The 17,274-nt window shown below is 40.5% G+C and overlaps 1 protein-coding gene across 1 annotated transcript in view; it reads left to right on the plus strand.

The window, feature by feature from the left end:
• Positions 1-16,228, plus strand: part of grin3a (glutamate receptor, ionotropic, N-methyl-D-aspartate 3A) — a 58,864-nt gene extending 42,636 nt beyond the window's left edge. The window contains exons 8-10 of the mRNA XM_037753678.1: positions 4,250-4,411; positions 4,781-4,851; positions 14,275-16,228. Of these exons, the coding sequence (XP_037609606.1) occupies positions 4,250-4,411; positions 4,781-4,851; positions 14,275-14,842 (801 nt within the window). The 3' untranslated portion in view covers positions 14,843-16,228. The remainder of the gene's footprint in view (positions 1-4,249; positions 4,412-4,780; positions 4,852-14,274) is intronic.
• Positions 16,229-17,274: the final 1,046 nt, after the last annotated feature.

The raw sequence follows: 17,274 nt of genomic DNA on the forward strand, positions 1-17,274 counted from the left end.
ACATTAGACTCAGAACTGAAGTAGCTTTCTTGTCACTAGAAGTTTTTTTGTCCTTACCAAGACCTCCCCTTATTTCACCATTTTCCTGGCTGTCAGAACACTTCCCCTGCACTACCTCCATGTACAGTAATTGATTTTCACTAATTCAGACCCCGGCCCCTGACCCTCCAGCTGCTAACCGAGCTGTGTCACCATAACTTCAGTCCCAAACAGCCCGGGCCCCGTGGTCCATTCTGTTCTGCTATTACCGAGCACTTAGCTCTCTTAGCAGCCTGGCCGTCTCTCCGCCCAGATGTGACTCTGGAATCCCCAGAAGTGTCTCCTAGCTCGGTGCCAACTGCACACTCCCTATTATCAAGCATGAATTGAAAACTCACCTCTTCAAAAAAAGGAGTTCATGTCCCTCCTCTGCCCCATCTTCTTCCCCGCATTTGTAATTTTCTTCTGTATTATTTATTTTTCTCAGCTATACTCTGAGACACTTCTGCGTGCAAAAGCATATAACCCTTGCTCATTATGATGTCTAATTAAGAAGCACTCACAGCGTGTGCCTTTGAATGACAGCATTACATAAACACCTAATACATAATGACCGTCTTCTGAGTCTCGTATGAGTAGCAGAAGTAGCACACTGCAGTGCAACAGATTCAGAGTCGCTGAAGTGAACCATTTCCCGCTGCGTAACAGCCAGACGTGTTACAGATGCTATCTACAGTTGCAGACATTTAAATTGCCCCAGGTACAGTCGGTTTTGCAGCATCATGCCTCCACCTGCCTACGCTGACAGCAGAGAAATATGCTTGCAGTATTTTGCTCCAGCCATTTAATTTGACATACAACCACGCGGTGCAGAAATCACAGTATGATAATCATGTGCACACTTCTAGTTCTCATATTATAGATACTGTTGTAAAACAAGGTATATAGAGAGTATGCATCCGTCAAAATGATCACTGGACAGCATCAGAGGGAAATGCCTGTGATATAAGCAATATGAATTACTGACAAGGCTGGCTCAGTTTAGTCCTGCTCAGCATTTTTTTTAGCAATCTTTTATTCCGATGAATGACTGCTATACACCCCCAGCCGCAAGCCTGGGATTCTGAAAAGATGAAAAATCTGATGCATTGGCTTCGGCGATGTCGGCCAAACCCTCTGGCGTCCGTCCAGCTCTTTGTCACCCCCAAAGAATCCGATCCCATTTGAAGTAATAAAATCAATACCAATAAATGACATATTATTCAATTACCTAACATTAAGAGGGCCAAGCTTACCTCTTTTACTTACATTACCGAGAAATAAATTGTGATCAAAGGGATGAAGATTATGAGCGTTATGCGCTTTTATTGAAGATTTTTGCAGCATCTAATCAATGAAATATAGAAGTGAATTAAAAGATCACTTTGAAAAAACATTGTTCTATACGGTTGTATACGGTGAAAAGAGATAGGCGTTGTGTGTGTTGCCAAAAATTGGTAGAATATGTGCTTAAATGTGCTGATCCAAGAAAGCCCTTAACTGTGAGGAATGTTGGAGTGGGTTGATGCAATATAACTTAAGCTAAGTATTAAATTAGATTAATGCCATGTATCCTCAGTAAGCTTGTCTTGCTGTTAAAGGATAATACCACTGTATATTTTATTTGTTTCCTAAGTTGTAAATGTCCACAGCAGTCAGATGTGACGCCGACTACTGTCTGTATTGCCCGACTTCCCAGGAATCATCGGCTCCCGCTCCCAATTTCATTACAGCCAGCTCGCCAAGTCACAATACTGCAATGACGAATTTAATCCATCATGTATTTTTTTTTTATTTTTTTTTTTTTATACCGGCATGACTTTATAATGCAATCATTGCAGCTGCTGCTGTATCACAAGCTGTTCCATACTCAGCAATAAAAAGATTCACATCTGCAGTAACTGCAACAGGCAGCTTAATTAAGAAAAGTGTGATATCACAATAGGAGATGCCACACTTGCAGACTGGTGATGCATCTCTGAGCGGTTTCCCCACATAGTGACACATTAAGAATGGAATGAGTGTCAATTAAGATGTGAGGGGCGGGGGGGAAGTGTGATATCCTGCATCTTATTATAGATGACCATTTCTCTTTGAAAGGCAATAATGAATTCAGTATTGTACACATTGCAGCTTCATTTCACTCTAGTGACTTTACCATGCTGTTACTTATTCAGTTATCGCTTTTTCCACTTTCCATTTTGGTGTTGTTTACTTCTGATAGGAGTGAAAACGGAGTTGAAAGCCAATCCTGAGCAATAGTCTCCTAGCAGTCTTTTTTTTTTTTTTTCTTTTTTTTGTAGAAAGCGTTTACACCCGCAGCTGCAGTGATTGTGGTGTTATAAAGACGAGTTATGGGGGCAAAAAAAATGCACGATGCATTATATTTGTCAATGCAGCGTTTTGTCTATGCGAGCTGTTTTTAATGGAATTTTGAAAAGAGCCAATGACTCCTTGGAGGTCGGCCAAACTTAATAGAGACAGTATGGGATATATATACTTCTGACTGTGGTGAATACATCAATACTTGTCATTTCATGGGAAATAATGGCAAAGAAAAATACAATTACTCTAATGTTATCATTAAAGTGTTAGCTGGAGAAACAATTTTGCACACACAAACCGAAAGCTACTGCCACGCCTACAACTGAATACAACATCTGCTTATGTGAGATAAGGATGCTCACACATACACATGCTGTTCTAGCATTGTTCTCGATTAATTTCCGTATTACAATACAAACATAAAACACAGAACACAACTAAAAAAGACAGTAGATTTCAAATAGCAACATAACATAAGAAAAGTAATCAAATAGGTTAACTTAATGACAATTAGATGTCAGTCATTGATGTGTCATTTGATCATCAGCCCGTTCTCATTCCCATGTTGTCAAATATACGGCAGCATGGTCAGCGGCCATACGCGTCAACTTTATGTGGCCGTAGTTATGGCGCGTGTAAAATAGGAAGTCAGACAATGTAGTATAAAGAGCAAGAAGTCTGTGCAAGGGGGAGGTCGTGGTGGATGAATGGGTCAAAATATACAGGACTTTTACCCAGGAGACTGGTGTTCGTATACTGTGTCAGACCAAAAGACAAGACTGACTTATTTTAAGTTACGTAGCGCACTTAACTTACGTCACGGACATAACCTACTTAGCTATTTAACAAGTGTACTTATTTTCACCCTAGCGACGATCTTTTCCTAAACCTAACCAAGTAGTTTTGTTGCCTAAACCTACCCAAGTTTTTTTTTTTTCTGTAAACACGGAAGTTTATTTTGAAAAGACAGTGTATGCATGTAACGAGCTGAAATTGAGACATGCAAACAGAAGTTTATTTTGAGAAGACAACGTAAGGATGTAACCAGCAGAAATTTGCATGTGCAGACACAAGTTTATACTGAAAAGACAGTGTATGCATGTAGTAAGTGGAAACTGAAACGTGCAAATTGAAGCTTGTTTTGAAAAGACAACATATGCATATAACAAGCGGAAATCGATACGTGCAAATGGAAGCTTATTTTGAAAAGACAGCGTACGCATGTAACGAGCGGAAATTGATCAAATGAAAGTTGTTTTTTTTAAAAGACAGTGTATGCTTGTAACGAGTGGAAATTGACACTGGAAAAGAGAAATGTATTTTGAATAGAAGGTGTATGCATGTAACGAGCAGAAATTGACATGTTTAGACGGAAGTTTATTTTGAAAAGACAACGTATGCATGTAATGAGCGGAAATTGACACATGTAAATGGAAATTTATTCTGAAAAGACAGTGTATGCATGTAACAAAGTTGACAGGTGTAAAACCAAAGTGCAAATCTGACCCTGGAGAGTGTCATAGTTTGAAGCGTAGCACCACTGACCACACTTCCATATTTGACGAGTTTGGAGTGAGAATTTGTTGTTGGCTGTACATATTGTATGAGCTTGCAAAAGACACATACACAGAGCATGGGATTTTTAAGATAAAGGGTTTGATCAATAATTAAATAGATGTTTAAGTTGTCTTGTTATCTGACTGTTTTACCACCATGCAGCACAACCTGAGAGACTTTAACATTGTACTTCCCAGATAGAATTTCTCAGACAAACTACTCCTCCATCAGAAGCAATTGATATGCATCTCTGATGTCTTCTTCTCTGTGTTTTCTTCTTCCTTCTTTCCATCCCGCCACTTTCTTCCCCTGCCCACCTCTCTCACTTACCAACCCCGTGTCCCTCCAGACGCTGCAGATGGGTATCAAGCATTTCTCCGGCCTGTTTGTGATGCTGTGTGTGGGCGTGGCCTTATCTCTACTGACCACAGTAGCAGAACACATAGTGTACAAGCTGGTGATCCCGAGGGTCAAGGAGCCACGCTTCAAATACTGGCTGCACACCAGCCAGGTACTGAACTCGCACACAAATACGCTCATGCATAAACACAGTGAAGCACCCTTTTGGTCATGAGTTGGCAAAAGAACCACATTATAAGCACAATAAGAGGTTTTCTATTTTTTAAGTGAGTGAGTTTAAGTATAACAGAATGTAAAAATAGTCAAGTATGTGTTTCTGTACATTTAGTTTGGAGATATTTGCAGCAAAGTGTACTTAGTAATGCAGTCCATATGTATTTAGACAGTGATATATTTTGTTTCTATTATTCTCTCTCTCTCTTTCTCTTACGTTCCCAAGAAAAAACTAAATGATCGCAGAGAAACATACAAAATCATTTACATTAAGTATGTGACAGCTAATTTGTTGCTTGTTTTCCAGAGACTACACCGGGCCCTCAACTCAGTCTTCATTGATGACAAACTGCCAACTGTCACCAAGCCTGACAAGAGGTACTGTCCCCATCATTGAAGGCTGGGCTCAATTCAATTCAGTTCAGTCAAATAACTCCGGCAGACAAGTACATCACTGTAATATATTAATGCTTAATGTGATTTTTTTATGAATTTGATTTAAGGGACATCCTTTTCCTCCGGCACTGAATGTGAACTGAGCCCAGTTGTGTTGCAATTATTTATAACCCATGTAGTACATTTTGTTTTGACTTGGGAGTTAGGCTCTTTAAAACTCTTGTTACGCAAGGACATATCAGAAGCAGGCTCGCCACTGACTTAAGGCAGCCCCGACATTTACGTAATGCTATTAGCTGATGTTTCCATCCAGTTAGAGGTAAACAGTTGGTGGCGCTAATCGACCTGGGGCGGCTGTGGCTCAGCGGGTAGAGGTTCATCCTTTAATCACAAGGTTGGCGGCTCAATCCCTGGCTCCTCCTGTTCGCATACTGAAGTGTCCTTGAGCGAGACACTGAACCCCAAGTTGCTTTACAGCAGCTCACTGCTCCTAAACGCTTCGGATGGGTTAAATTCAGAGGTTTTAAGAAGATTCTCCAGACAGGTGCCATTAAACCACAGCAGAATAATTAACAGCATTACAAAGACACTAAAGTTTCCATCACACCTTGTCACATTTTGCTTTTATCGATACACCAACTTCACCACCTCCAACAAGCATTAAAACTTTTTTTTTTGTTTTTTTATTTCCAGTGTTTCCACTCAGGATTTTTTAAACTCAAATTAAAAAATGCTCATAAAAACAGGTGGAGTGAAATGCACTTATTTTAACATGCTATGTTCATTTTTGTTATCATGTATTTTTTTCTTTTCGCAGGGTGGTATCAAACCACTGCACCCTAAAATGCATTTTATTTCCCCAATAATTCAAATCTTAAAATGCCATAGCATAAATACATTACAAACAGCTCAAACTAAAAAAAGAAAAATGACATTGATGCCATGCTGAATTCTGGGGTATCACCAGATTATATCACACATGAGCCCATATGTTGTAACTTTCTCTCACACCAAAAAAGTGTTTCTCGCAAAAAAGCCAATTTTCCATACTTAAACCGCCCATTGGCCAAATTATCAGGCCGCGAATAAGTGACATCAATTAATTAATCCAAGTGGCAGTTAAGGGACTCATTTCTAATCAGAAATTAAATAGAATGGTCAGTCTGTTGGAAGCTAATTACCAGTCAGGGAAATAATCTCATGCTGACGTCACGGAGTATTGTTTGGCTCAGTGGGTGAGAGAGGGGAATTTAGTCAATCACGAAAGTTTCTTTTTGGTCATTTTCAGTGTCTTTTTCAAATGTTGAATGGGTGTTGTGACGGTTTATGTAACTAATCTGGACAGCCATTTTGACACCACAACACTGCCGTGTCACTTTGGAGCTTCCTTAAGGCAAGCAGAGTGGGAAATGTATTACTCTTTTTAAGGCCTCTGAGGGGAGATCAAAAACAACCCTCGAGCTTTTGCTGAGCAAAAGAGTTCCATTTCATCTTTCTCCGTTTGATTCCGCTGTACTCTCCTTCACACCTATACCTACTTAGCACCACGCACTGTGGGGACACTCGGGTGGAGCACTCAAAGTGGGGATTAAATACACGTAATAATTATGGAGCTAAGGCCATGTGAGGGATGCCTGTGGTAATGAGGATAGATTACCTGCTGCTGCATAATCAGCCTCATTCAATCAAGCTCCTCTGCATCGCGCCTGCACGCTGTCTGAGAGTCAGAAATTATTACCGTCATATTGTCAGCGTCCCAGAGAAACCCTGTGTGTCAGAAATGTCTGTTTTGCGAGCACTGCACTGAAAAAGGATGATCTTCCCATTCATGTGTATGAGATTTTCTGCTGTAATTGGCTCTAGCTTGGGGTCGGTTACAAGAAAATACTCGTGCTGCGATTACACCTGTTTCATCAGCATAATAAAAAAGGAGGCATGGTGTGGGGAGCATGTGGGTAAAAATTAAATTGGCTTAAAAGGACTGCTTAGGATGGAACCATAACGTATTTCATTTCCTAACCGCGCTAACAAGGATGTGAAAAAGCCTAAAGGCTTCAGAGAAGTGTCTGTCTGAGAGAATTAGGAGCCGTGTCTGTAATACCATGAAACACTCTCCAATGTCCAATTAAGATCTTGTGATTTAGTATCAAATGCTAAGTGTTAAGGTCATGTAGCTTTAGAAAAGACCTTTAACCGACATTACAGCGAGATCAATTGTCACTTATAATAGATCAGTTACAATTCAGCTGCTATACTCTCTTTGATGGAAAAATTATATATGATAAGACCATTGTTCCCACTGTGCACACTTACGGATACCTACTATTTAAGTAAGTAAGCATTGTTTACATCAATTTTCCATTTGATTTTGAAGCAATTTAGCTCTTTTACTATTTCCTGTTGTTTTTAATTAATTTTCCTGATTGCCTTCAGTTCCATGCACATTTATAATATCTGACATTTTCAATTTTTTTTTTAAATTTTGGTCTTTGTTTTGTACACCAATCCAACTGTGTGTCATTCATAAGATAATGGTGCATCAAAATTTCATCCTAACTTGCTATTTAGTACGCCAAAAAAGTGTGAGATTTTTTATTACAGCTGAAATATTAGTATGAAACCAATAGTACGTGAATTGCATACTATTTCTTGTGAAATATTGAAGTACGCAAATGCTGGTCACAATGCAAATGCTGGTCACAATGCAATGTGGTAGTGATGACGATGTTCATAACAGATGTTGACGGACGGCTGTGTAACATCATTATCGCTTAAATTTCTCTTTGCTAGGCATTATATACTTTTGAATTAGTTCAGACTTTATGAATCTCACACATCATAATTTGGTCACATGAGGTTGTCACAGGTTACCATGGTTACGTGTCTCCAACCGGCAAGGAGGCGCTCTAGAAGTGACGACGGAAATTACTGCTAACTGCATCCGAAAATATACATACTAGTGTTTATTCATACAAAAGTATGGCGAATGAGTAAACATATTTACTATGTAGTGCATATTATGCGATTTCGGACCCGCCAATATATACAAAACAATGGAATGTATGTGTTGTCTAGGAAATGGTTTGTATTGTGCTTTTCATTCCTCACTTCCAAGGGCACACACAATTTCCCTCAAGAGTTCAATTCTCGGGCCACCAGAGCAAATCTATAGTGTTGAAATAACTGGGCAGGGATTGTGCTTCCCTGTGTCTGTCCGGCTGTGTAATATTGCACATCATCACCACAAATATTGAAAGAAGTGTAATAAAAACAGATAAGAGCTAGTCTACCGCAAGAAGACCAAATTTGACATTAACATATTTTCACCCCTCCACAGGGTGGCCAAGAGGTCATTTAAAGCTGCACAGACCTGCTGGTGTAGGGATTCAATATCTTGATCAAGGACACTTCAGCAGGGCGCTTGTCTTTCTGGTGCACCTGTGTCCAGCTTGTTGAAAGGACAGACAAGCTCCCTATTCACTGTGCTACAAGCTGATAGACATCTGTACTGACAGATGGGTTGGGAAATACTGATCAGTGGTGAAATATTACATTCGTAATTCCGCAGCATAGAGGACTGCTGCAGGGAAACACGAGCCGTCCTCTTCATAAGCTGCACTGGTTGACATGAGACAGAAAAATATCTGGTGGTTATGAGCATAGCCTTGGATTTTGTATCTGGTTTGTGTCTAACAACTCTAGATCAACAGTAGGTGGCAAGGACATTTGTAAAACCACTGCTTAAGGAGAGAAATCAACATTCATGAATATGTAAATGAAGCACTCTGGTGACCCTGAAAATTGGACGTAGGAGGGACCAGATATCTCTGGAAGTTATGTGGAGGAATCTTAGAAGAGTAAATAGTGTGGAGGAGGAGAGATCTGGCCTCAGGGTTACCCTAAGCAGTGTAAATGACGGAGAAAAAAATTGTTGTGTACATAGGCTCCTTGCTTCTTCGCATACAGAATGTAAAACAAAGAGCTCTATTTCACGTTAGAAATGCAGACGCCCTCTGATGTCACAGAGGAACACAATAATGAGCTTTACATTCAAAACCTTACACGTGTACTTTGTCTTTCGCCATCTAGGAAAATAATGACCGCGTGAAGGACATTGCAGAGTGAATTAATGATTTGTATTTCAGCATGCTTTTCATCTGCTCAACACTGCACGGTGCATAGTTCCCTTTCTGACCTTGAAATCATTATTTTTTTCTTGGAATGTCTACCAGGCAAAAAAAAAAAAAATAGTTGGTGTTTAGATATTTTCCGGTGAAATGATGTGTCTCAATCGTCATGTCCATTCATATCATGAAAGTTGAATGAGCTCCTCCATCTTTCAAATGGAAGTGACGCATGGACTCCTAAATGATAAGGAAATCAAGTTAGAGGCTGGATGGAAGAACAATAATGGAAAAAGGCTTTTTTAGTTAATATGTGGGTAGACTAGAGGCTCTATATTAATAATAAGAATCATCTTTATTTGCATCTCACTTTTCAGAGCAGCCACAAAGTGCTTTCAATATGAATGAACAAAAAACAAAAGATGATTCATCAATAGAAGCAAAAACAATGAACACAAAGCAAAAAAAAGAGAGAAAAAAAACGTCAAGAAGACTCTTTTAGACCCACAATAGACCCATTTTTGTCTTTTTTAAGGGGGTACTTTAGGGTGTGCATCATCTGAAAGCTATGAACCTGAAGATTAATTTCAGATGCAGCTCAGCACTGTGTGTCAAATTGTTCTAGTCATGAATCAGAAATAAACATTACAAATAGTAATTAAATAATGAATTAATTAAAATAAATTGTAAAAGTGTATAAGAGTTTAGAACATTATGATCGAAGTATATGATGGCCATTCCCATGCTCTATTATGTCTCATACGTTGTTGCAGCAATTTTTGGGTTGATACCATATGTTACACAGATTTGGTGCTAAATTTAACAATTTTGTACCACTCAAGGAGTGATACAAATTATCTATAATCCCTCCAAAATACCACATTAAGACATCAAGACCTTAAGGAACACCACAGAAAAAGTCATGCTGTGATTTTGGTGTCAAAAACTCTTAACATTTGGGGATTTCTGCAGGAATTGTATTTTTCAGCGATTGGATGGCGAGCACTTCTGTTGCATAAACTGCTCAGAAAGACCCTTATTGTCAATCTAGCTAGGAAAGCCATCCATCCTCTGAATGCCCTTGGTCTGTAGTTTGTGGCTGTAAAGCATCATGAGGCTGTGATTATCCTAGAGGTCACCACAGGTCATTTTATACAGTGAGGTCAAATTCAGCTCATTGGATCCACAAGCGTCCCAGCCTTTTTTTATGTAATTCTAAGACTATTTAGGTACCCCAGTATGTAGAAATATTCAAATACACCATTTTAGAATAGGCAGAAATAACAGACTTATACTTCATTAAAAAAACTGCATGTTTTTTTTCTTTTTTGCCAAAAACTGCATGTTAGTATCATAAAGTGGGCATGTCTGTAAAGGGGAGACTCGTGGGTACCCATAGAACCTATTTTCATTCACATATGTTGAGGTCGGAGGTCAAGGGACCCCTTTGAAAATGGCCATGCCAGTTTTTCCTCGCCAAAATTTAGCCTAAATTCGGGGCGTTATTTAGCCTCCTTCCCGACATGCTAGCATGACATGATTGGTAGCAATGGATTCCTTAGGTTTTCTAGTTTCATATGATATCTGTACCATCACTCTAGCTCTAAGTCTAAAGACAGTAAAGTCCGTCGGCATCGCAGGTCTCAGAGGGTTAAAGAAAAAAGCCTAAAGGCAAGTCTGTAAAGGTGAGTTTTAGGCAGTGATTTAAAAGCCTGAGTTTTCAACATTCATTGAGTACTCATGGCACAAAAGGCTCAGCCAGCAATTGTTTTCAATCTATACGTTGGCACGAAAACCAGGGACCTGTCTGAGGTCATCAGGCTGCTTAGTTAGAGAACATCTATGCTATAAAGTCTTTACGCTCTAACACCAATGCATCTAAAGATGCTGACACTGGGGTGATTATTTTAAGACTTACGGCTTAAGAGATCTGATGTTAACCACACTGCAAAATATTCTCTCTTTCATTGCAGCCATGATGTAAGCACAGGTGCCTTCTTCCCTCTCTCAAACGGCGCATCTATCACATTAAGATGAGATTCTTTTTATGTTCTTATATTCTGACGTCTCATCCTTCAGCTTAAGGTCTCTTTTGATGTCAGGAGTATCTCATTAGATTCTTCTTGTCACTTCTTTTTTTGTATCACCGGTGAAAACACCTTTGATTTAGAGTGTTCTTCAGCTTCAGTTCGTACAAGGGGAATCGCTCTTCGCTACTCCTTAAATGAAATCATGGTTACTTCTCAGCTTGCAGATCTGGTCCAATGGTTTCTGTTTGAGAGAGGAAACCAAATTTAGGTATTTTCTAAGCCCCTGGTGAGTCAGAACTATCCTATAAATGACTGCAGGGGAGTTGACAGCGAGTGCAGTATATTTTATATTGAATTTGTGCTTTACATATACTGGGTTGTGTTCTCATTTTCACTGATAGGAAGTACGGAGTGATCTCAGGGGCTTTAAATACTGCTTAAAGTTTATGTTCATAAAAAGTTTCTTCGTATTGTACCATAACTCTACCATTAAAATCCAATAGTAATCTGTTTACTTCTCTACCATTCTCATGGATATCATTTTGTCTTCACTTTTCTTGTTTTATTTGTTTGAATAACAATTCAGGATGTGACTCATGACCACTTATATGGCATTTAACCTACCAATGACTCACCAAATATAATCCATTATGTGTTAACCAAAAGATACTTATTTCAATGATAACCACATATTTGGAATTAATTATCTGGACAGAAGCTGCCTCCAGCAAAACATTTCCAGGTCTGGTGAAGCATAAAAGTAAGAACACAAACTGGTATTTTCTCTGAACCCTTCATGACACCAGCCTTGTGTAACATCCAATCGTGTATTTTTCACTTTCTTTTTGCCCTCTTCCTATTAAGTGCTGACTTGATGTTGTAGGAGTTTTTCATGGTCAGTGCAATCAAAGGAATTGATATGTCACTGAGGACAACCATGGCTGGCTGTTTTTTAAGTTTGTGTAGCTTTATAGTGCCAATGAAATACCTTTGAGATTTAATTTATATATAGATATACTGTATATGCAGGCATAGACTGTATATAAGAAGTGGATGTAGTCACCATGACGGCACCCATTGGTTTTGTAGACTACGGTTTTGAAGCCTCCAGTTCGGCGTTTTGCCCGTCGTCATCTTGGTTTTTTGCAACCAGAAGTGATACAAGAGGGTGGAGCTAAGTAAAACCGAACTCTGACATTTTTAGGGGACTAAAATGTTGATATTAACTTTCATGAACTGAGGGCACACTGTGAAAGGGTTAAAGTTGTAAGTCAAATACTCTGACTACTCCCAGACCGGACAGCACCGTGGTAGCGACCTGTCAATCACAAGGTAGCCACACCCTAAAGCATACCCTGCTTTATGGTCTATTTAACTCTAAATGGGACCATAATTTACTTAATGAACATCATGATGTATTGAAGAAGATTTGAAACTAATGACTGAGACCATAAACTCATGTATGCAATTTTTACTGCGGTAATAAATCAAGTGAGAAGTAGGGTCATTTTCTCATAGACTTCTGTACAATTTGACTTCTTTTCGCAATCAGAGGAGTCGCCCCCTGCTGGCAATTAGAAATAATGCAAGTTTAAGGCACTTCTGCATTGGCCTCACTTTTCAGGCTTGGAGATTGCCCACCGTATGCAGGATGATTGAGTTGAATAGAAGGCGAAACAGATGCTGTTTAATGGAAACTGAGGATCACTCTGCTCCTCCATCACTCCCTGGAGCAGCACCAAGAGAAAGGATTTGTCAGGTGACATGTGTTTAAGCCTAGAGAGAACATAACATTAGTGATGCTGTGTCGAACTGACACCTCCAACCCACGGTACTGCTGCTGGCGCTCATTAGCTTAAAGGCGAGGGTAGACCTCCAGTTTGGATAGGAGAGGTTGGCGAGGTCAGTGCTGGTGCTGGAGGAAATTAATTGGACTTGAATTAGATTTCTACCAGTGTGCCTTGACAGTCGAGGTCTTCCTTTTTTGTCTTGAATACTTGCATATTTTTGGGGGGCTATTCATTTATATTCATTTAGTCCTTATTTGCATTATACACAGCATGATCACATCACAATTCTCAAATGCACAATGTTTATTGGATGTACTTTTCTTGATCAACTATAATGGCCATGTTCTGACCAAATAGTTTGGTAATGTGACCATTAGGCTAGCTAGTCAGACCATGACCATGAGGACTAAATAGAGATGCTAAATGCTGCTAAATGTCATTCAAGCCAGGCCGTTCTCATACGCTATTCGTAGCTACACCTACGAAGAGTAAGGCACTGTGATTTGTATATAGCCCACAAAATTAATTTGTATATAATCCACGTAATCGTGAACGAGGAAGTATCAAGAGCGACAAATGCCATGTAGGAAGGAGGTCAGGGTGGATGGGTGGGTCCAAAAACACCAGACTTTTGCCCAGGAGACTGCTGTTCATACCCGTGTGAAAACTGAAGTCAATGTTGATTTATTTGTCACATAACTTCTGTACATAAGTAACGCAACTTACGTAGTTATTTTAACCCAAACTACAATCTTTTCCTAAACCTAACTAAGTACGTGGTTGTGTTGCCAAACCTTCAAGCGTAGTTATTTTAATCCAAATTACGATCTATTTCTAAAGGAAGTAAAAAGTTTCCTGTGAAGATGGAACTTTATTTTGAAAAAAACTGTATGCATGTAAGGAGCGGAAATTTTCACATGTTGCTGGACATTCATCACGTGTTGCTGTTCATTCCTAGGGAAACGCACGAAAAATGAGGAATAACTTTTCGTGAGATGTCACACAAACCGTTGTATGAGGATACGTTGCTCAGGGACACCTGTGAAAAAATGCATTTTTTATTTAATGGCACATTTAGGGAGAGCACTTGTACTGCACCATATCTTGGCAAGCATTCACACTGGCTGTATTCCTCCAAGAATCTCATCGTGAGCCTCTTGACAATAATGTCTGGAACTGCAGTCTGTCTCCACTTATTCTTGATAAAGGTCTGGTTCTCCCTAAATTGCTAATTGTAATACAACATACAGAGAATTATATGTGCACCTACAATTAAGAGTGTAAGCATCATCTGTGTGTACAATAGTTGGGGATAGAGATACCATCTGAGACGTTGGTTTTACGTAGGATTCAATCTGGAAAGATGCACCCAGACGATATGCAATCTCCCTCATGGGCATTCTTAGGAAAAAAAGATGAATTGCCACCTGATATTTCTCTGTGTATCTGTCTTATCTCCAGGTGCAATGAGGGAAACAACCAGTCAGCCTCTTGGAATCCTGCAGAGTCCTCTCACTGCAACAGGCGTCGGGTCCTTCCTCAAGAGATGCAGAATGACCTGGAACGCCCGTCGTCCCAGGACCTTCCTTCGCCACCGCCCCCATCACCCCTGCCTCATCGCCATTCTCTTCCCCTACTGGAGAAACACCTGCCCATAGTGACCAACACTAACGGTCGCTCCGACCTGTTAGGGCGGGGGTTGGGCCAAGGACTGGGGCCAGGGCAAGGGGGCTCAGGACAGGGCATAACACGTTTGGGAGTGGGCGACTGCGGCCCCGGCCTGGGCTTGGGCCGGAACCCGCTGGTCCAGGAGCTGTCAGAACTGGAGGGTCAAATCCTCGCAATCAAGCAGCAGTTGCAGTCAGCCATGAGGAGGAAGCAAGAGCTAGAACAGTGCCAATTAGAAAACCAGCAAGCAAACCAGACTGCACCAAGTCATTCCACTACGCACCAGTCTAACCAGTTTGCTCCATATACCCAGTCCCACCAGCAGACTAACCTACACACAAACACGCTCCCAGAGTTCTGAAGCTTTTCTCCTTTGTTCTGCCCAGAGAAGCCTGGTTAGACATGGGATTAGTTTCCGAGACCTCCGGTATAGGTTCTGGAAAAGGATCCCTTGTCTGAATTTTGGAGTTGGAACCTTCACAGATTTCTGGAAGCTGGATCCTCCGTTAGGCTCAGGAGTTCCCCCGAACGCTGGACTGAAACGTTCTCCAGGGATCCGATCCTCCTCTTTAACTCCAGTAGAACATTTTCCTGACTTCTGGAACGTGAGATTCACTTAGACGAGAGGCATTGGACAAAGGACCCTGAACCAAATCTGTTCTCACTAGCTTGTTGCTGTCACTGAAGAGCTGTGCAAATCGTCCTCTTCTTAACCCTCCCATCCCCCATTTTCTTCACCTCACTGATCCCTTCATTTATTTTCCTTTTACTTCCCCACTACTCCTTCCTCTTGTCCCTCTCATCCCTTCCCTCTAAGCCTCGTCTCTTCACTGGTACAGATATGCTTGCCATGATGATAAGCTTGATCGTAGATATGAAGACCGGTACTTAAGCTTAATGGGCTAATTCACCTGAGTCTTATGTTGAGGCTCATCGAGAGTGTAAATGACCTGAAGTTGAACCCATCCTTAAGTCTTTAAGTTAAGTCTTTATGGCCTTGTGCTGAAACCTTGTATCTAAGAGGGGGGAAGAAAAGAAATACAGGTTGCAGGTTGATTTTACCACCGATGACCTAATGTTTCTGGCCTTTGACAATGCATTAGATGTGGCTTAGGTCGTTTTTTTTCTTATGCGCCTTTTGGGGGATTGGTGGGGCAGTTTTTACAAGTAAAGAACAAAAAAAAAAGATATAAAGCTTCAGCAAAACACCTCTATATTCATCAAAAACATCTGGTCGGCATCTTGTGGTGGATCATAGGACAAAATCTTGTTTTAGGGATCACTGTATAATGTTGTCCTGCACTTCACCGATGCACTTCTAGTTCCTTAAAGAAAGCTGCACCTACAAGTCATCGGTTAACTTGTCAGAGTTTCACTTGTGGTCTGGGTGTTTTTTCGTCTTCATAATGGCTTCGGGGTAATAAACACGGGATGTGAAAAGAAGTAATGCATTAAATGGTAATAAATCCTCTTCAGCCTTTTCAGTCAGGGACCCAAAACAGGACCTTTTTACCCACCGGTGCTTTTGCAATCTCTTGACACAACAAACACATTCAGTTTTTGGTACAAGCCCATTGTTGAATAGTAAAACATGAACATAGACCACTAGTCAAACTCTGACATCTTATTTGAATATGATGATTATTCACGGATGAACACACCGAAACAGTCCCTCTGTGATGAGACCTGTTTTCTTGCATCTTCTGTTTGCGTTTGGATGTGTTCTGTTATTAAAAACTTACCTCTCTTCTTTGCACTTAATTGAAACATTTTTTTTCTAACTACCTTACACATCAATATATTATTTCCAGTGCATATTAGAAAGCACAATATAGGACAGATAGTCTTTCAGCCTTGTGCATCCGTCCAAGTTCAGTTTTTAATTATCATGCCCAGTAGGTGATATGAGGGGAGATGCCATCCCACTTGTTATCAAAATGACCAAAATGCATGCCCCTTGTTAACCTGCCACCCACCTCTCTCCATCCCCTAGTAGCAGAGAGAGTGCAAGGGCGGAGGGGTTGTTTAGTTGAATATGTACATGACTCATTGATCCTTTATCTGACTGAGTTAAAACCTATGGCCCTGACCATGACTCTGAAATATCAGTAGCCTCACTCTGCTGTGTATTGATAAATCCATGGTCGTAGTCGCAGGTGAATGGAATGAACTGCTCCCCCCGCCTGTTTACAAATCGCATTATGCCTCCACAGCCCTTTCTCATTCCCAGGAGTCAAATACCGAGGCTTTGTCACAGCCGTCGGCATGATACTGCCACACAAGGCACCCCTTAGCGACAGTATGAGACACATCGGGCTTTCCAGTAACTACACTGTAAACGCTCAGAGAAAATGCTGTGGTGACGTAATTTTAAGAGCGAGAGAGACACACAGGATGGGTGCTGGATGGGCCCAACAAACACAAAGCTTTCATCCAGGGAGGGCTGACTCAAGCTGTTTTGGTGCCCTAGGTGAATTTCAGATTTGTTAAATGAGTTGAAATTTAATTGAATTGAAAAATCCCGGAAGGTGGCGTCCTAGGCAACCGCCTATATGCCCTATGCCTTAAGCCAGCCCTGCATCCAAAACACTGCTGTTTGTGTTCCGTGTGTTAAGTTTGACATTCACGTCACAATCAGCCATTTGTTTGTGTCCGGTGTTAACGTTTAGTTTAATTTCCACTTTACGAATGTAGTCATTTTAAGTACAACCATGTAGCTTTTTCCTAAACCTAACTATAGTGGTTTTGTTGCCTAAACCTAAAGTGACGCCAAGGGGCGTGACAAAAAGCGGC

This window comes from Sebastes umbrosus, chromosome 19 (assembly GCF_015220745.1).
Source record: "Sebastes umbrosus isolate fSebUmb1 chromosome 19, fSebUmb1.pri, whole genome shotgun sequence".
Classification (NCBI taxonomy): Eukaryota; Metazoa; Chordata; class Actinopteri; order Perciformes; family Sebastidae; genus Sebastes; species Sebastes umbrosus.